The following is a 16,816-nucleotide window of genomic DNA, read 5'->3' as shown; positions in this document are numbered from 1 at the left end:
ACAGCTCTTCTTTGGGCACCTAATTAAATACCATGTCTTCAAAACATCTTAACTCCTAAAGAAAATGGTTGGATTTTCAAAGGCACTCAATACCACATAGCTCCTGCTGATCACAAATACATAAGCATTATACTTTTTGTAAGCATTTGCTAACTAATAAGATGAATAGGTAAAAGTTCAGACTAGTTTACATTTTCTTCAAACTTAATTCACAAAAATCCTTTCAAGTTTTAAAGAGTTTGGGCAAGAAGCCCTCTATCCCCACTTTGAAGGTTGAAAACAAAAGGGAGAAAGTAGAGGATATTGTAGAGGTTTATTTACAGCTTCCTAGCATCCCTGTAATCCTTTAGTAGGGCTTTACACTACCTACATACACTTGCCTTTTCACTGTATCGCATTATGAGGCTGAGTTCATCTGGTAGTTTTCTCAGTGTCCTATGAGTTGAGGGTTGCCACGTTCCTGCTATGTATCCCTGTTGTTATTGTCAGAAAAAGAATTTCTTACGGGAGAAGGAAAACAAATCTCCAAAGTACGCCCCCACATGTATACCGATTTCCTGAGAATGAGGACTTCACCTCTGAGAGGGAGCTAACAGGTGATGAAAAGATGACCAACATTTTTCTCCAACTTTTGAGTTTTTACCACTGTCAAAAGTCATTAGAATAGAAGATTAACTTCTACCTTTTCTTCTACTTAATGGAACTTCTAACTATTTTTAAGTTTGCCCATAGCTATTTCACCTTGCCTGTTGTTTTTGCCTAAAAGAATAAATCCTCTCTATTTCCTTTGATGCTTAATATCCTAATTGGAGTAGCAGAAAGTGATGGTCTGAATTTGATTACTGACTCACAGCATGCCAGGATTATAGCAAGATATTGATTACATAAAATGATGTGATTCAGTCTACTACTTGGCTATGCAGAACTAGATCCAATGAAGTGATGAAATAATGTCTGTAAAGCATTTGTTTGGAAGGGCTTAGCATTTTTCATTGGTGTCTTGGAGTATTTAATGTATGATATGTTCCAACAGAGTGACAGAAAGGTAAAAGATGGCAAAGGAACTGGTCCAAAAAAAAAAGGCCTTCATGTCTAGTTTCATACATATTGTTCCTCCATAAAGACTCCTTTCTGCTGTGCTACTTCTGGTGAAGCCAGAGTTGAGCCTCTGGTGAAGACTTATATACAAAATTGCTACATTATTTCACTTTCCATAAAATTTGTTATCTTGACTGTCTTCAGAATGTGAGTTCCTCAGACCAAGCCTGTCCTTTCTTGAGTATGAGGAAAGCTGAAATCTGAATCAAGAGACCTAGATTCTATTCCTAGCTGTGTTACTTTAGGCAAGTCAATGTCAGCTCTCTGACTTTCTCCCTCCTCTTACCCTTTATCCATATTGTAGGCTATTTGAGGCCATGATTGTCTCACATTGACTTTATATAATTTTTAACACAAATAATATGTTTTAGTTTCTGAGATGTCAAGAAGCATTTGGACACAGGCTCATATTTTCACTGACTTGTGGGAAAGGCTGCAGAATGAAATATAGGACGTTAAAGACTAAATCATCATGTCTAATAAAAAGCATGGTTACTATATAGCTGTTTTAAATTCCCAGGATAGAATTATAGATAATTATAATGGAATACATTTTTCTTCCCTTCTTTCCTCAAACTCCTCTTGAATCTGTCCTTTCCTACAGATACCCTTCAATAGTATACTAGTACAGGTAGGACCTCCCTAGCCCAGCAAAGTTGGGACCTGACCAGTCCCAAACAGCAGAATTTACTGGACCAGTGGAGGTATCCCCTGCCACAGGCCCCGAGCTAACCGCCCCCTGCCTCTGGCCCCCTTTATCCTCTCCCCCACTCTGCTGCCACAAGCCCCCAGCTGCCTTTAGTGGCTGGGGTTCTCTGGCGCTGGCCCACCCTGTCATGTGCAGCCAGATTTCCCCAGCCCAGTGCTGCTGCGGGTGGTGAAGCTTCTCCAACACCTGACCCCACACTGCCGCAGGCATCTGGGATTCTATTGCTGCAAAGCATCTTGCTAACCCCGAAGAACTGCGTGCAGCCAGCATGTAGGAGGTTCCTCACCCATGGTGGAAAGGAACAGTCTGTGGTTCCTTGTTAAGGTAGTAGAGCAATCCAGGAGCATACCTTTGTCTGGTTATATCTGGTTAAATAGTCTATACTTCCCAGTATGGAGGTGTCTTCCCAGTTTTTATCAGTCTGACCTGAGAGAGGCCGTCTCAGATGTAATCTATACCAGGCATGGTGACACCCACCTTAAAACTCTCATTTGCTATGACACACACTGTCATGAAATCAGAGAAAAATTATTATGAAGCTGGTGTGTTGAGATCACTGCTTCTCATGCTGGCCAGTATTGTTTCATTGCTTCCTTGTGCTCCTCCATCTGTTTATACCCACCTGTTGACTTTTGTCTTTATATTTTGGTTGTAAGATCTTAGGGAAGGTCAGATTTTTTATTTTATATTTGTACAATGCCTACTGTAAAGGGGACTTAATTGCAGCTCCTAGATGCTACAGCAATTCAGCTAATTCAAATATTAAATATTGGTATAAAAATTATTTATTTTACTTATTTGAATGGCAAGATTGTTGACTGTTTTCAGATACATTTCTTTTTCACAGAGAAATAAGTAGACAGAATTATAAATTATATTTTTGAAATCTTGTTTCCTTATATTTCTTAGATAGAATGGCTCTATTTTATATTTTGCATGTGACCTGCCCTCTAACAATCTTCAAATTAAAATATTGTTTTCTGATTCCTGGATGTACTTTCTTTAAATATCATCAGACGCTGAGTCAGATCATGTGCAGAATTTATAACTGTATATTAGTGGTTTGGATGTCTAATTAGAAATGTGTTACTGATACTGATGTACAAGTAAATGGAAAATTTAGCTTTTCCAGAATCTTGGCACTCCAAAATATTTGTTCCTTAATGACATGATGTTAACAAAGAGGATCTTCCACTCATTACAGTAAAAACCCCTGTTCTGATTTGCAGATGTTTCCACTTGTTTTAATTAATTTTTCCCCTCCTTTGAGCAGAGATTAGCATAAATTAGAATATCTTTCTGTTATAATGAACACTTATGTCTATATGGTGTAATATAGGTGTCCATGACAGCAATAGCTTTATCAAACTGAACAGGAAAAAACAAATACCGTTCGTAACTACTTTCGAGCAGTTACTTGACTCACATATCACTACAGAAGATCCTTTGTACTTGTCATAATTTAAAATGACAACTTCATTTCTTCTTAAATGGCTGTCTTAAAGAAACTAAGAGCTTTTGTCTGCTTTGCTGAAAAACCACTATGCATCTGTGTCAATAGCTTTTGTTAGTGTCATCACAACTCTATCTTTCGTTCACTAGTTACTCTTACAATATTAAACTTGCCCCTCACCTAAACTACTCTAATTTTATACTAATAGAAATGTAGCCGTGTTAGTCTGGTGTAGCTGAAGCAAAATACAGGACTATGTAGCACTTTAAAGACTAACAAGATGGTTTAATTTTATACAACATTTTTCAACAATCTTTGACTTTAAGATAGTGGTAATAATCTTAATTTCCTCAAAATACTCTGTTGTTGAATCTTTCTGAAATTAAAGGTGAAGGGTCTATTTGTATGACCTTTAATTATCCTGGGAAGTAATTTTTTTAACTCCAGCTATACTATATACTCCTGAGGATGTGACATGGGCTGCAGCTCTGTGATGATTGGGCTGCAAGTGGAAGTTTTTGTCACCAAAACTGGGTGTTTTTCTGACAAAAGTCTCATTGTAGTATAAACGCTCTCGCTGTTTTGTCACCAAAAGGCAGTTTTGGGTGACACAACATACCAATATAGACAAGGCGCAGCCTAAGTCTAATCTGGTTTTAGTCAGAGCAGAGATGAGCCAGTATTGAGAATTTGAAAACCTCATATAGAACATGTATATTCATATTTCTTTCAAATATTAATGTTTTTTTGGGGGGGCAGAAATGAAGTTCAATCTAGATTTAGTGTTAATTATTAAATTCCTGAATAAATGAAATACCTTATTTTCTTGTCCTTTGGATTCTTTATTCTTTTTTCTTTTCCTACTAGTTGTTAAGTATTTATAAGATATAACGATCTAGAGTCCTTTGATTAGAATGATGCTTTGAGTTATTACAGTGTTTTTTGTGCTCTGGAAATCAGGAATAGATAAGAAGCTGTTCTGATTGTAGTTGTTATAGGGTTCATTATTGGCATATGTCTTGAAAATATACTTAATGTTGTTAGAATATAAGAACGGCCATACTGGGTCAGACCAAAGGTCCATCTAGCCCAGTATCCTGTCTGCCGACAGTGGCCAGCACCAGGTGCCCCAGAGAGGGTGGACTGAAGACAATGATCAAGTGATTTGTCTCCTGCCATCCCTCTCCAGCCTCTGAGAAACAGAGGCCAAGGACACCATTTTATCCCCTGGCTAATAGCCTTTTATGGACCTAACCTCCATGAAATTATCTAGCTTCTTTTTAAAATCTATTATAGTCCTAGCCTTCACAGCCTCCTCTGGCAAAGAGTTCCACAGGTTGACTTCACGCTGTATGAAGAACTTTCTTTTATAAGTTTTAAACCTGCAACCCATTAATTTCATTTGGTGTCCTCTAGTTCTTCTATTTAGGGAACTAATAAATAAATTTTCTTTATCTGCCCTCTCCACACCACTCATGATTGTCTCAGAAGTGTTGGGAGGATACCAGTTTTACTGAACCATTTGTCTAATGTTATATTGGCAAAGGAATATTCTCAGTGTGGCGTTTATTATTTGAACACTGCTAACTTTTTATGTCTCTAAAACAGCCTAAGCTACAAGAATTCCATAAAATACTTGGTTTGTGATCATTAATATGATAAATTAGGACACTAGCTATAAGAGAGAGAGTTTTTAAATTATTTATTATTAGTTGTAGTTAATGAGTCTGCACTTTCCTGTATAATTTATTATATAGTTGTAACATTATCAATGCTTATGTTACAATGGAGCATTTTAAATTAATATGCCCTATTAGTTTTGCTTGTTAAAAATTGATGCTATATTTATTTCATAGATATTTGATTTTAGCTGGAAATGGCAGATATGCCAAAGATATAAAAATAAGGTTTCATATGAGGAGTTCTGCTTTTGTGAAGAAAAGATTCTTTAAAAATATGACAGGATGTTTAGAGCCAATTTTAGCAGCTAGTCTCTCTGTCTTGGCTATATCTCTGGTTACCACAATAGAGTTATTATGAATTTGCCCCAGTGAAAGTAAGAGGAAAATTGGACCATTATTCTTTGTATACCCAAACCCCATCTCCATTGCACTAGGGAGTGTAGATTCACAAAGAATGTAGGAATTGTGTGGGTCAGGTGTAAGATAATTAATTATATTAACCCTCTTAGGAAAAATGAATCAGCAAGTCAGAAATTCGTTTATAAAACTAAGTATTTTTTTACCTATGCAACACTCACTCTCACAATTAACTTTTTTGTATTGGTGAGGGCTTTATTGGTTGCTAGAAGCTATCTGGTCTTCACATATAATCACTCAAAGGGGTGACTTAATAATTTTCCTTTTTCTTAGTACCGTTACTAATTTATATTGCAGAACTTTCTATGGACTTGGACACTAATACGTTTGCATAATACATAACATGTTAACAGAGAGTTCATGTCTCAAAGGGCATATCTACACTGGGAAACTATTTTGAAATAACTAAAATTGATTTAGTAACTCCAAAAATAAAATTTAAATTAGCATGTCCATACTATGGAGAACCCTCAAAATTAATCTGAAGCAGAGTCTTTTATTGTGGATGTGCTACCTCGACTTAGAGCCCTAGGAAGCACTGGAGAGCAATTCTTTCAAATTACTCTGGGGAATAGTTAATTTGAAATAGTAGCGCTGGAGCATTCACGCTATGCTATTTTGAAATGAGTGTAATTCCCCGACGAAGTACAGATTTTGACATAAGAGGGCTGTTATTTTGAAATAATGGGCTGGGTAGTAAGGATGCTCTGCTTATTAATTCAACCTAAGGGGAGACGGGTTATTTTGAATATAGCTCTAGTGTAGCCCAGGGCATAGAGGTTACAAATGTAGAGCTAGGAATTTAGACACCCAGGTGGACAAAAGAGACAAAGAAGTTTCTTCTTCCTCTTCATGCAGAGGAACTAATTCTAATATTTGAAAAAAAATATTTGTGATAAGACGCGCTAATCCTTCAGGCCTCTTTGTCATCCTGATTAGTGGAATAGGAGATAAATATTTATCTTTGTCCTGGTATAAATATTTATGTTTGTGGTAACTACTGCTTTTTATTCTCTTTCTCTAAAGTGTCAGTAAAGGTACCTCTATTCTGTAGTTCTTGATTGGCCAAGACTAGGTTACCTGTCAGGTAAAAGAGTGAATTCCCTTAGAGAATGGATTTTGTTGTACAGTTTTCCATGTTATAAATAACAGTAGCATTACTTCCTAGAAGCAGCTTGGTGGGACAAAGAAAGGACTTGAAGGGCATATTGGGCCAATATGTAAACTGTTAAGTTAGTATTTGCTCTTACAGAAGTGTCTGGTACCTGTATGTCATCTGTTAAAATGCTTAAAAATATATGGTATAAAATGTAGCTATTGGAATAATCAGAAATATTTGGGCATTTTTTATAATTGGTGCATCAATTGCTTTTCTAGTATGCAGTAGGCCATCATGCAGATTTTGTCATCAAACCTTGTGAGTGTGCACTTACCTAATTTTAGAAAATTTCATTGTTAAAAGAAAATCATGAAAACATTATCAGTATTAACTTCACAGTTTGAGCATAGATTTCTAGCACAAAAGTGAATTCAAATCAAGCTGTGCAGCTTATTTAATATCTCAATATCTGAACTTTCTTGCATTATTTTAGATAATCTCAATGGCAAGTAGTAAATCAGTACTTGAAAAGTTGTGAAACAGCCACACACAAGATCTTAAACAAGCATTTTCTCTTGTTTATTTTATTTAATCCTAAATGGTCCCTACTGGGAAGTATCTATGCTTAGTTTAATAAAGAACAAATACAGAAAACTCTTCAAAGCTAAGGAAAAATCAGCCAGCCAGATACCTTACAGAGATAGTATCCCAAACTCAATTTAAACACATAGGATTAATTCCTGCTTTGGTTGCAGAATAGATCATAAAAATATAGCAGATATAAAAAAGTGGAAGTTAACCCCCAAATAGGGAGAGGTAATTAAATTGTCCATTAGAATTGGTTGTGTATCTGCAATACTAATATAAATATTCCAAAGATAAATAGAATTCTGTTAGCAAGTTTATATGAATTATCCCTTGTTGACTGATATACATTACAATTACAGCTTCTCCTCGAGTTATGAACGAGTTACAGACCATCCACTTGGCTGTATCTCGAAACGTTCATAACTTGGACCCCACTGAGTTACATTGTGACCGCGCTGTTCATAAGCACAGGTTGCGTTCGTAACTCGGGGACCACCTTTACGACTGCTCAGAGGGAGTTTTGGTCGTAAATACGAACAGTCATAAATCGACAGTTTGCACCTCAGGGACTGGCTGTAGTATAATTAACCCCTTTCAAACTTTCCTCTTTTCAATATAAATTATTTCCTGTCAGCTTACAGTACCAATTTTAATCATGATTTAAATCAGAAAGTGGGAAACCTTGATTTAAATAATTGATTTCAATATTTTTTGCAGTTTCTAAATTTTAGTTATTTTCTAAAGAAAAGTTGATTCTCAATGGTTGGTAACCATTGAAAGCTTATTTGCAATTAAATATAGCCTGTATAAAATATGTGATGTTCCTTTTTATACCAGGATGATGCACTATATGATAGATGTACTCATTTATTTAAGGAATTGTGTATCTTAGATTTAGTCAGATTCTTAAATTTTATCTTGTGAGCTAAAGTCGTTTAATTAGGAAGAACTGCAAAGACTGGGGCAGCCATTTCTCAAAGCTGGTGGCCATTCCAGTACTTAGATTTATAGAGCCAGCACAAAACAGCTTCTGTATTACTTTACTGGTTATCCAGAAGCCAAGAACACAGTTACCTTAAAGCAACCCAGCCTTACACCTCCACCCATTATCCAAAGTCAAATATGATGAAGATCTTATTCATCATAATAAAGTTCTACCAGTTCCATAGGGTCAGACACACAATCCCCCAAGGTTAATGAATATTTCACATCTTCTCCAAACACGTGCTTATAGTCAATTCTTATTAACTAAATTGAAATTTATTTTAAAAAGGAAAGAGAGTGAGTATTGGTTAAAAGATCAATATACAGACAGATAGGAAAACAATTTTGAGATCAGATTCATGATTGAGAAGGTGAGCTTTTAATTGCAAAGAGTTCTTACAGAATCATCCCATTGATTATAGCACAATGCTGCTCTTTCAGGGGAGGATCCAAGCAGGCTTGGAGATCTCAATCCATGTCTTAAAGATTTCCCTGATCATTTGTATCCCACATTTACTTAATGGTTTATCAGGATCCAAGGGTCTTTTACAGTTCAGAGTCTTTAGATGAACAACAGGCAACACTGGAGACTTCCAAATAGACCTATTTCCCAAACATCTCTGGTAATTAGTTATACAGATTAACATAAGGCAATTGCTTTCTATCATTCACAGATAATTTGCTATACACTTCCAAGAGATTAATGTAATATATACAGGAGCCATTTGATTACATTGTTAACCTCTATCAATATGCATGCTAACACTCAAAACCACAAACACTATCTACTGCTGTGTCCCTAAAGGTTGAATGTGGGTCATTTATCCTGCAGTATACTTAATCCCTTCTGATCACATGTTACGTACCTTTCATTAGAAAATAGTGAATGATGCATATTTTATTTCCTAAAGGTTTAAATTATAAATGATTTGTGTAAAGCACTATTTGGATGGAAATTCAAATTGAATTAAAATGCATAAAAAGCATATACTTTTATTACATCTATCTAAACTGACTACATAAAAATGTATCAAAACATGTTTTGCAATTATATGTAATTGATTTATTAAACAAAGTATTATCTGCTAACAAATTGAGCTGATCGTTCCTGGTCACCATGGCCTTTAATATTTTAGAAGTAGTAGATGTTATTCTTGAACCTAGTTTTTAATTACTATTTGAAAGAGAAAAACAACCTGCCTGTTTTTCCAGCTCCCAATCAATTCCCTAACTTTGAATGAAATAATCATTGAGTTGAACTAGGTGAATAAACTGAACTAGATGAATAAACTGAATTAGATATTCTCTGTACATCCACTGAAAAAGCTATTGTTGTCATAAAGTGGTTTCAGGTGATTAGTGGTGAGTTTCTTTAAAACTTGGCTTGGCTTTCTTTAAAGACTTCAGCAGTTACCATATACAACTTAATACTGTTTTAATGTAATGAAAACTATTTTATAAATTATGTTTTGGCCTTAGCATAGAATATTTCAAATTTAATTATGAATAGTTTTTAGAGTATATGTAATTGAAATAAAAATCTAATTTAAATTTTATATATATATATAAACAAACTTTAAAGTAATTAGATTTTTAGCCACCTTGTCCCCTAAAATAGAGCAGGATTGGTAAGTTTCCATATTTACATGATATGACCCTACCATAAGTAACAAAGAAACTAGGCGGGGGAGAGGGAAATGTATTTGTGGCACATCCTTTTAAGCAGGGGTGTTGTGATAGCTCAGAGTTCCAAACTGTTGCTCTTGCATTTAAAATCCAGAGTATATGAATGGCCTGACATGATAGAATTTCTCCTTTTGTGGCTTGCACTACTCTCTGAAGTATCTGGTGTTCACTTGCCTTGGGAGATCGGAAGGGTCTGAGAGGCATAGGCAGGTGGGTAGGTAGAGCTGGAAGTGGAATGAGTAGGAAAAGTCACCAGACCAGATGATGGTGGCAAGGGGAATCTGCAGGGCCTAAGGTGGGTTGAATTGTTCTTCTGGTAGCAGATAATCAGTGAATACTGTGCTTGTCCAGTGCAATAGGGGCTGGAACCCCATGGATACACTTGAAGTGCTTGGTGGTTGAAGTGTCTTTATCACTAAACTGTAGCAAGAGTAATGGGCCTCCATAGATCTAGAGAGGACTGCTTGTGGTGTTATTGATTGAAGGAGTTGAGCTGCCCAAAGACAGGCATAGGCAAGGCTTCCTCATACTAAGGATAGGTGGCAGCAGGATGCCTCACATGGTATCTCCAGCAATCATTGCAGGAATCAGAGAGGGAAAGGGGTCATTCAGGTTGGTGGAGGAGGGAGTGACTGAAAGAATAGAGGCAAGTTAGGCTTGTATGGGGGACAGAGTACTGTATGGAGCAAATCTTTTCACCTGTACACATACACATGGGTGTGCACTTTAAATTGTGCTCTGCAACTGCTACACCAAACTATTATCCTTCTGATGCAAATGAATTATATTATGTTCATTTTTTCCCCTTGCACTTAAGCATCAGTGCCTCTTTATATGGCTCTAATCCAGCAAAGCCATATAAAGGGGAAAAGGGTAATTCTAATTGTTGTTGAGTGACAAATAATTGTATCTTCTAAATTACTATTATTATTTGGTCTAGAGAAACAAGTAATGGTAGGTCAGTTTATTAATTGTTTCTCCAAGCTGTCAAGGTAAAGATATGATTCTAACTCTTTTACTCACAATTTTTAACATACCTGTTACGCAGTTATACATCAAAATTAAAACTAATAATTGTCATTATTCTGCTTAATCTTTGTTATTTTATTATGAAAGAATGAGGGAAATTAAAACAACATATATGTCTGAATAGAGATGATAATCAATAATTATTTCTGTTACAGTCTCTTCCATATGTCCCTGTGTGGAGAGATTTTAATAGAGATTGCATCAGTGAGACTGAACTGTCTCTGGGGCACTTGTCTTTTGATAAATTAGGACCTCAGTATTATTTCCCAAAATTATTTTGAGTCCAGTCTTACTGGGTATTGGAAAACTCAGTGTGTTTATAAATGCACAAAATTATTTTGTTTCATGGCAGGTGAGTCATGTTGATTATTAGGAATAGCAAACAGTTTATAACTGGGCAAAATAAACAGCTTAATTAAATCTTGTGAAACTGAAGTATATAAATCAATTACTTAGAACAAGCCATTTAAGGAGCTGTCCTAAAATAGAGCAATTAATTAATATTAAGAATTTTAAGCCTAATTAAATCCGGCTATTTCTCTGTTTTATAGAGTTCAGCTTCTGCCTTCTCTTCGTTAATACATAGTCTAACCATTTCATAATGAATAGGAAAAACTGATAATATCTTAAATTACAACTGCACTTCAGTAAAATCATTATAAGAGTTTTCCAATCTATCCCTTGGTGGTACTTTTTATGACTTCCATATCACCATCTGTGATGAACTGGAGCTATGGCTGTACAATTTATGAATTCTAGTTGATATTGTAAAATTGTATTATGAAAAACTGCTGTGCTATGAGTGCATATATGTATGTGCAACATTGCTGGCAAGTTCTGTAGAAGGTATGTATCAGACAGATATAATAGCAGGTGTTTAGTACTTAACAGCCTTATACAGGTGTAAACATTTTAGTCAATGAGTGAGTTATATTCTATAAAAACAGTTTGATTCCTCTGGAAGGAGGAGCATTGGAAACTTGCCAGGAGGTGAGCAGGGAATCAGATGGAATATAAATAAATGAGCCCACAAGAATAAGAGAGACAGGAAGAGAAGAAGTGGGGAAGAAGAGAGGAATGTCGCAGAAAATAGATAAGGGAGAGAGAAGAGAGATCAACTAGCATAAAGCAGCCTGCATGAGAAGGAGTCACTGTGCTAGTCTATCTTCTTTAACCCACGTGTTCCCATGGAAAGGGCAAAATTGAAAGTGAGGGACATTGTGCTTTTAGACATTTGTTTTATATAATTTGCACTCTCCTGTACTTTACATGATTACATATAAAAAAGAATAAAGATGTTAGACTGGGAACATTGTAAGTATGTCCACTGTTTTCCAGCTATTGCGCGTGCCTAAGACAGTGTAACTTTAAACTTTAATCTTTACACCTTTGGAGTGGAGTTTTTGGAGAGAGATGTGTTTAAGGCACAAGAGTATCTTGAGTGATATTAGGAAATTGCATTAGAAGCTTTGCATTTCATGATCATGTTTTCCAGAATCCATGTCACAAAGTTGCTTGCTATTTCAACTTTAGTCTACGTCTGCAGGCTTTTTCTGCAAGAACTGTTTTGTGCAAGAGTTCTTGCCTAAAAGGTATTGCTCAAGAGCACATCTACACTACTCAAAGTCCACTGCAAAAGCCATGCGCTTTTGCGCAAGAGAGCGTCCACATTGGCAGGAAGCTCTTGCGCAAAGACTTTGTCCAGGAACTACTTTGGACAGGGCAAAACGGCACCAGGACCTTTCGGGGGCAGGGGCTGGAGCTCCTCTGATGCACTTGCTTAAAGGGATCTCCCTGGACAGCCGTTTCTCTCCTTCTGTGGGACCTCTTGTAGGGACTGAAAGCTGTAGCAGTGCTAGTTGTGGTTGCCCTCTGCCTCATTGGACACCACAGCTTGTGCCCTAGTGCCTTTGAAGACTTTTGCCTTCTGCTTGCTGTGCCATGGAGCCAGGAATGGTCCTGTGCCTGCTCTGGCCCCACACGGCCATTTTAGAGTGCATGCACCTGCTGCTCTATGCTGCCTTGCTACTCCTGCATGAGCTCAACACCGAGCTCACTCTAGACTCTCTCTCCCTGGATGTGGCGGTTTCCCTTTGGCATTCCTACCTGACAGTGGAGAGCTGACACTGGAGATTCAACCCCAGTTCCGACTGCTGGGACTGGCTGGTCCTGGGGCAATGGGACGACCAGCAGTGGCTCCAGAAGTTCAGGATGTAGAAGCATACATTCCTGGACCTGTGTGCCTGGCTTGCCCCAGTGCTCTTGAGATGTGATACCCAGCTGCGGCCCGCCATCCTGATCAACAAGAGAGTCACCATCACTCTGTGGAAGCTGGCCACCCCGGACAGCTACCGCTTGGAGGCACACCAGATCAGGGTGGGCAGGTCCACAGTGAGTGATGTCTTGATTCAGGTAAGGCCCTCAGGGCGGCTGCACTCCCTGTCCGGGGGAAGAGAAGACTACAGGCTGGGGGCGGGGAGAAGAGTGGGGGAAGCCCCATCACCCAGGGGCTTGTGCCATCCCTCCCTCATGTAGGCCTGCTGGTATGGGGGGGGGTCTGGGGTGAGGGGGCCCTGGCATATTTGGGGGAAAGGGCATCACGGGGGGGTAGCCACCCACCAAGGGCTCATGCACCTGCCCTGCCTCATTCTTTGTGTTCCCCGTGTTTCTGTGTGCCCTTCTGCAGGTTGTCCGAGCCATCAATGACATCCTGCTCAAGAGGGTCATCTGCCTGCGAGACATGAACACAACCATGGCTGGCTTCACTTCCTTGGGGTTCCCCAACTGTGGGGGAGCTATGGATGCAACCCACATCCCCATCCAGGCACCAGAGCATCGAGCAGCCAAACTCTAGCCTGTTTTGCAGGATGGAGGCGGGCACTGTCTTCCCCCCAGTGGGAATTGATAGTTGGGAACATCTGCATGCCTCTGTGCATTGTGGGGGATACAGCCTACCCCCTTATGCCCTGGCTGATGTAGTTGTACACCGGACGCATGGACCCCAGGTGGGAACGATTCAACTACCACCTGAACCAGGCCTGCAACCAGGTGGAGTGAGCCTTTGGACAGCTCAAGGGAAGAGTCTGTTGTCTGCTCACCCGTCTCGAAATGGATGAGCAGAACATCACAGAGGTTGTGGCAGCATGTTTCGTGCTGCACAACATAGCGCAGCGGAAGGGGCAGGCCTTTCTTCCGGGGTAGCTGGCAGGCGAGGGCCGGGCATTTGAGCAGACCCGCACAACTGATATCTGCCAGGTGCACCATGATGGGGTGTGCAGCTGGGAGGCCCTGAAGGACATGTTCTCCCAGGCCCCACAGTAGGGTCACTTCTGTCTCCCATCTTCATTTCCCTCCCATCCTCAACCCTTCCCTCCCTCCATTCCCTCTCCTCCCAATAAACACAATTATTTTTGTTAAACAAAGAATAAACTGTACTTTTTACATAGGGATGAAGGGTGGCAGTGGGAGGCGGCTCTCAACTGGGATGGGGAGGAGGAAGGGGCTCTCAACCGGGAGGGGGAGTTAGTGGTGGGAGGGGTGGCTCCTGCCAATGACTCTGTGGGTGCAGAGGCCTTGGAGCCCTTCAGTCCAGGTTGGGGCAAGCAGCACGGGGAGGTGGGCAGGATGGGGTGCAGCAGGAAGGGGCATGGCAATGGTAACAGGAGGGGCAGAAGGAGGGGGCATAGGCTTGGCATGGGGGCAGCAGGGTGGGGCAAGGCCATGCCATAGAGCATGGCATGGCCAATGTGGGAGGTCAGTGCAACGATGCTGTCGTGAATCTAGTCGCACCACTGCAGGAACTGGCCCCACACCTGCTGCCGTCACTCCCGGTCATCCTGCAGCTTGTTGGTGACCGCCACCTCCATCCTCTCCACGGTCTGGATGTGCCACTGAAGGAGTTGGATGAGCTGCCTGGCCCACCAGACTGGTGCCTGGGCTGGAGGGTCTCTCGCTCCTGGCTGGTCCCGCTGCAGAGAACACAGAAAACGGTGAGGCGGTCAGTCAGCACTGCCCACAGTGTCCCTGAGTTCCATGCCCTCCTCGCTAAGCCTCATGTGACACCACCCAACTGTGGCTTGGGCCCAATCGGTCTCCTGTTGAGTATGTTCACATGGAAGGACTAGCTCCGCATCATGGGAGAGAAGTGATCCTGCATGGATTGTAACCCTTGGGAGACATCACTTTGAATGCAGACCCCTTGTCTGTGTCCTAGCCACTTGGCATGCAGTGTCTGTCTGTGTAGCACTGTGCACACTCCCCCCCAGGGCAGAGTGCATGGCTTCTACTATTCTGACTGTCTTTGAGCATACACCATTGATGCTGTAGTCATGTTTGCGTACACATCCCCACATTGCATGGGAGCAAATGTGGCAGATGAGGTTTGGGTTCTCAGACTACGGTCAATTGATTGCCTTGGAGATGCAGCCGAGGCTACTGGGGAGTGTACTGTCCCTGCAGCAAGAGGCAGTGGCCACAGGCCCAGGCTGGCCACTTCCCAGCTCCCCCTCCCCCCAGCCCTCAGACAAGTAGCCCAGGGAAGTGTGTGGCCACAGTTGGGGGGCTTTCCTCAGGGGCAGCAGAGGGGCTGGGAGCAGCTGAGAGACTCTGTGGGGGCCGTGCTCATAGGGCTGGCTTGCTGCACTTCTCCCAGGAACAGCTGCTGTGTCAGACGGGCAGGCATGGCTGTGTGCTGTCTATGTGCCGCAATCTGCGGGAGGTGTGGCCTGTGCCCTTGGGGCTTGACTGCTTCCAACCAGCATTCCCCCCTCCCTTTCTCTGAATAGGACATGTATGAGCAGCAGGGTCCCAGGCATGCCCTGGAGCTGCCTCCCGCATCTGTGTGCCACACTCAGTCTGCACGAGGTTGCACATGCTGCATACTGCTGCACGGTGTGCAGCTCGAAGTGCCTGACTGATGCTTCCCCCCCCCCATACTCCTGGGCACCCGCCTCCCTTCCCCTTGTGAGGGAGAAGTGCTACACTCACCAGTGGATCCGTTGCCAGACTTGGACAAGGCCTGGGAGGTGTCCCGGCTGCTGGTCATCTCCCTCGTCCTCGGAGCTGTGGTCATCTCCCTCATCCTCGGAGCCACTGGTCAGGTCACCCTCCTCCTCCAGGCTAGGTGGCCTGACTACCAGGGTGCGCAGGCCAGTGTCCACCACTGGCCAGGTCCACTGCTGGCAAGAGCGCCATGTTGCCAAGGATGGCATGCAGCCAGTCGTAGTGGGGGCAGGTGTCGTCTCCTGCTGCCCCATCTAAAGTGGCCCTGATGTAGCGCAGGGGCAACTCTTTGACCTTGGCCTGGACCTGTTCAAGGATCCGTGCTGGATGTCTGTTCAGAGTGCCTGGGCCACGTGGACGAAGATGTCGGCATTTTGGCGCCAGGCACGGGGTTCATGGAGGGCTTCCTCCTGCGCCCAAAGGTCCAGGAGGGCCTCCACCTCAGCCCTGGACCAGCAAGGGGCACACCACTTTGTGCCCCTCCATGGCTGCTGGGATCCCGGAGGTGGCTGCTGGGAGGAGAGTGCAGGCTCTCATGGTGCCTCTGGAGTGGACATGTGGGCTCCTGGGTGCAGCAGGGCAGAGCTGTGTGGTGGACTTGCTGAGTGTGCTGCTGCTGCCATGCAGTGTCTGCAGGGTACCTTTAAGGGTGGGTGGGGTCCGGCAAGCAGGAAGTAGCAAGCTTGAGTGTGGATATGGAATGTCCAAGCGGCCACCTGAGTTTTTTTCCTGGGAGGCCAGTTCTTGGGCAAAAACTCTTAGCTGCCTGTCCACACTGCCTTCTTGCACAAGAAGGCTTCTTCCTCGTTCGGAGCATCAGAGCTCTTGCGCAAGAAGCTCTCTTTTTTGATGCTGTACTGTAAATTTACTTGCACAAGAATGCATGTGCAGTGTAGACACTCCAAGTTTTTGCGCAAGAATGGCCATTCTTGTGCAAGAAGCCTGCAGTGTAGACGTAGCCTTAGGACATTCTACACAGGAGGGTAAAGATCGAAATAACATACGCAACTTCAACTACATCAATTGCATAGCTAAAGTAGAAATAGCTTAATTCAGATTTTGGTGCTGTA

At 41.6% G+C, this 16,816-nt stretch overlaps 1 protein-coding gene across 6 annotated transcripts in view; it reads left to right on the top strand.

Annotated features, from left to right (window-relative positions):
* The window catches only part of TUSC3 (tumor suppressor candidate 3), a 260,616-nt gene that overhangs the window by 137,967 nt on the left and 105,833 nt on the right, over window positions 1-16,816 (top strand). The window contains exon 7 of one of the 6 annotated variants that reach the window (XM_075930370.1): window positions 490-595. The exons of the other annotated variants lie outside the window; for them this stretch is intronic. Within the exon in view, the coding sequence (XP_075786485.1) occupies window positions 490-561 (72 nt within the window). The 3' untranslated portion in view covers window positions 562-595. Of the gene's footprint in view, window positions 1-489; window positions 596-16,816 lie in introns of those variants that run through there. 6 annotated transcript variants of the gene reach the window in all.

This window comes from Pelodiscus sinensis, chromosome 5, assembly GCF_049634645.1.
Source record: "Pelodiscus sinensis isolate JC-2024 chromosome 5, ASM4963464v1, whole genome shotgun sequence".
Taxonomy (NCBI): Eukaryota; Metazoa; Chordata; order Testudines; family Trionychidae; genus Pelodiscus; species Pelodiscus sinensis.
Note: the sequence above shows the minus strand (reverse complement) of the source record. Positions and strands in the feature narration are given on the sequence as shown.